This window comes from Branchiostoma floridae, unplaced genomic scaffold (assembly GCF_000003815.2).
Source record: "Branchiostoma floridae strain S238N-H82 unplaced genomic scaffold, Bfl_VNyyK Sc7u5tJ_1351, whole genome shotgun sequence".
Taxonomy (NCBI): Eukaryota; Metazoa; Chordata; class Leptocardii; order Amphioxiformes; family Branchiostomatidae; genus Branchiostoma; species Branchiostoma floridae.
The window spans coordinates 56,587-57,278 of record NW_023365705.1 but is presented as its reverse complement, the minus strand read 5'-3'; the positions used below and the strand labels follow the sequence as shown (position 1 = coordinate 57,278).

The 692-nt window shown below is 44.5% G+C and overlaps 1 protein-coding gene across 1 annotated transcript in view; it reads right to left on the bottom strand.

Annotated features, from left to right (window-relative positions):
* The window catches only part of LOC118407453 (acetyl-CoA carboxylase-like), a 46,970-nt gene that overhangs the window by 34,156 nt on the left and 12,122 nt on the right, over positions 1-692 (bottom strand). Inside the window, exons 14-16 of the mRNA XM_035807928.1 lie at positions 546-579; positions 321-471; positions 166-219 (exon numbers count right to left, since the gene is read on the bottom strand). Coding sequence (XP_035663821.1) covers positions 166-219; positions 321-471; positions 546-579 — 239 coding nt within the window. The remainder of the gene's footprint in view (positions 1-165; positions 220-320; positions 472-545; positions 580-692) is intronic.

Here is a 692-nt window from a genome sequence, read left to right as displayed (position 1 = left end):
GTTGCCCATTGGCTATCTACATGTACTTTCTCTGCGATGAGTCTGTCCGGTGCTGATGGTGTCGTTCTGGAAGGTGTCTCACTTATACAGCCTACATTCATACAGATCTTATCAGGTGTATAAAAATAAAGTTTAAAAAAACAACTGTTGCTGTCTGGAATTTACCTGTACTTTCTCGGCGATGAGTCTGTCCAGCCAGCCGGTGCTGATGGCGTTGTTCTGGAAGGTGTCTGACTTATACCACCTACATTCATACAGATCTTATCAAGTGTATCAACATAAAGTTGACAATTAAAAACTGTTGCTCATCAGGTATCTACCTGTACTTTCTCGGCGATGAGCCTGTCCAGCCAGCCGGTGCTGATGGCGTTATTCTGGAAGGTGTCGGTCTCCAGCAGCTTGATGAGGTACTCGACAGTCGTGCGGAAATCTCCTCGGATGGACAACTCCTTTAGTGCTATCACCATGTTCCTGGGAACAAGCAAAAGGATGACAAACAGTTAGTGGGAAAATGGCAAGTTACAATCACAAGTTAGATGAGGTACTCTTCAGTCGTGTGGAACTCTCCCCAGAAGGACACTTCAAGTTTGGGAACAGTGAAGCCAAAATAGGAAGATGCCAAATTGTGATCACAAGCTAGATGAGGTACTTGACTTTCTCGTTCAATGTGATTCCCATATTGTACTTCTGAC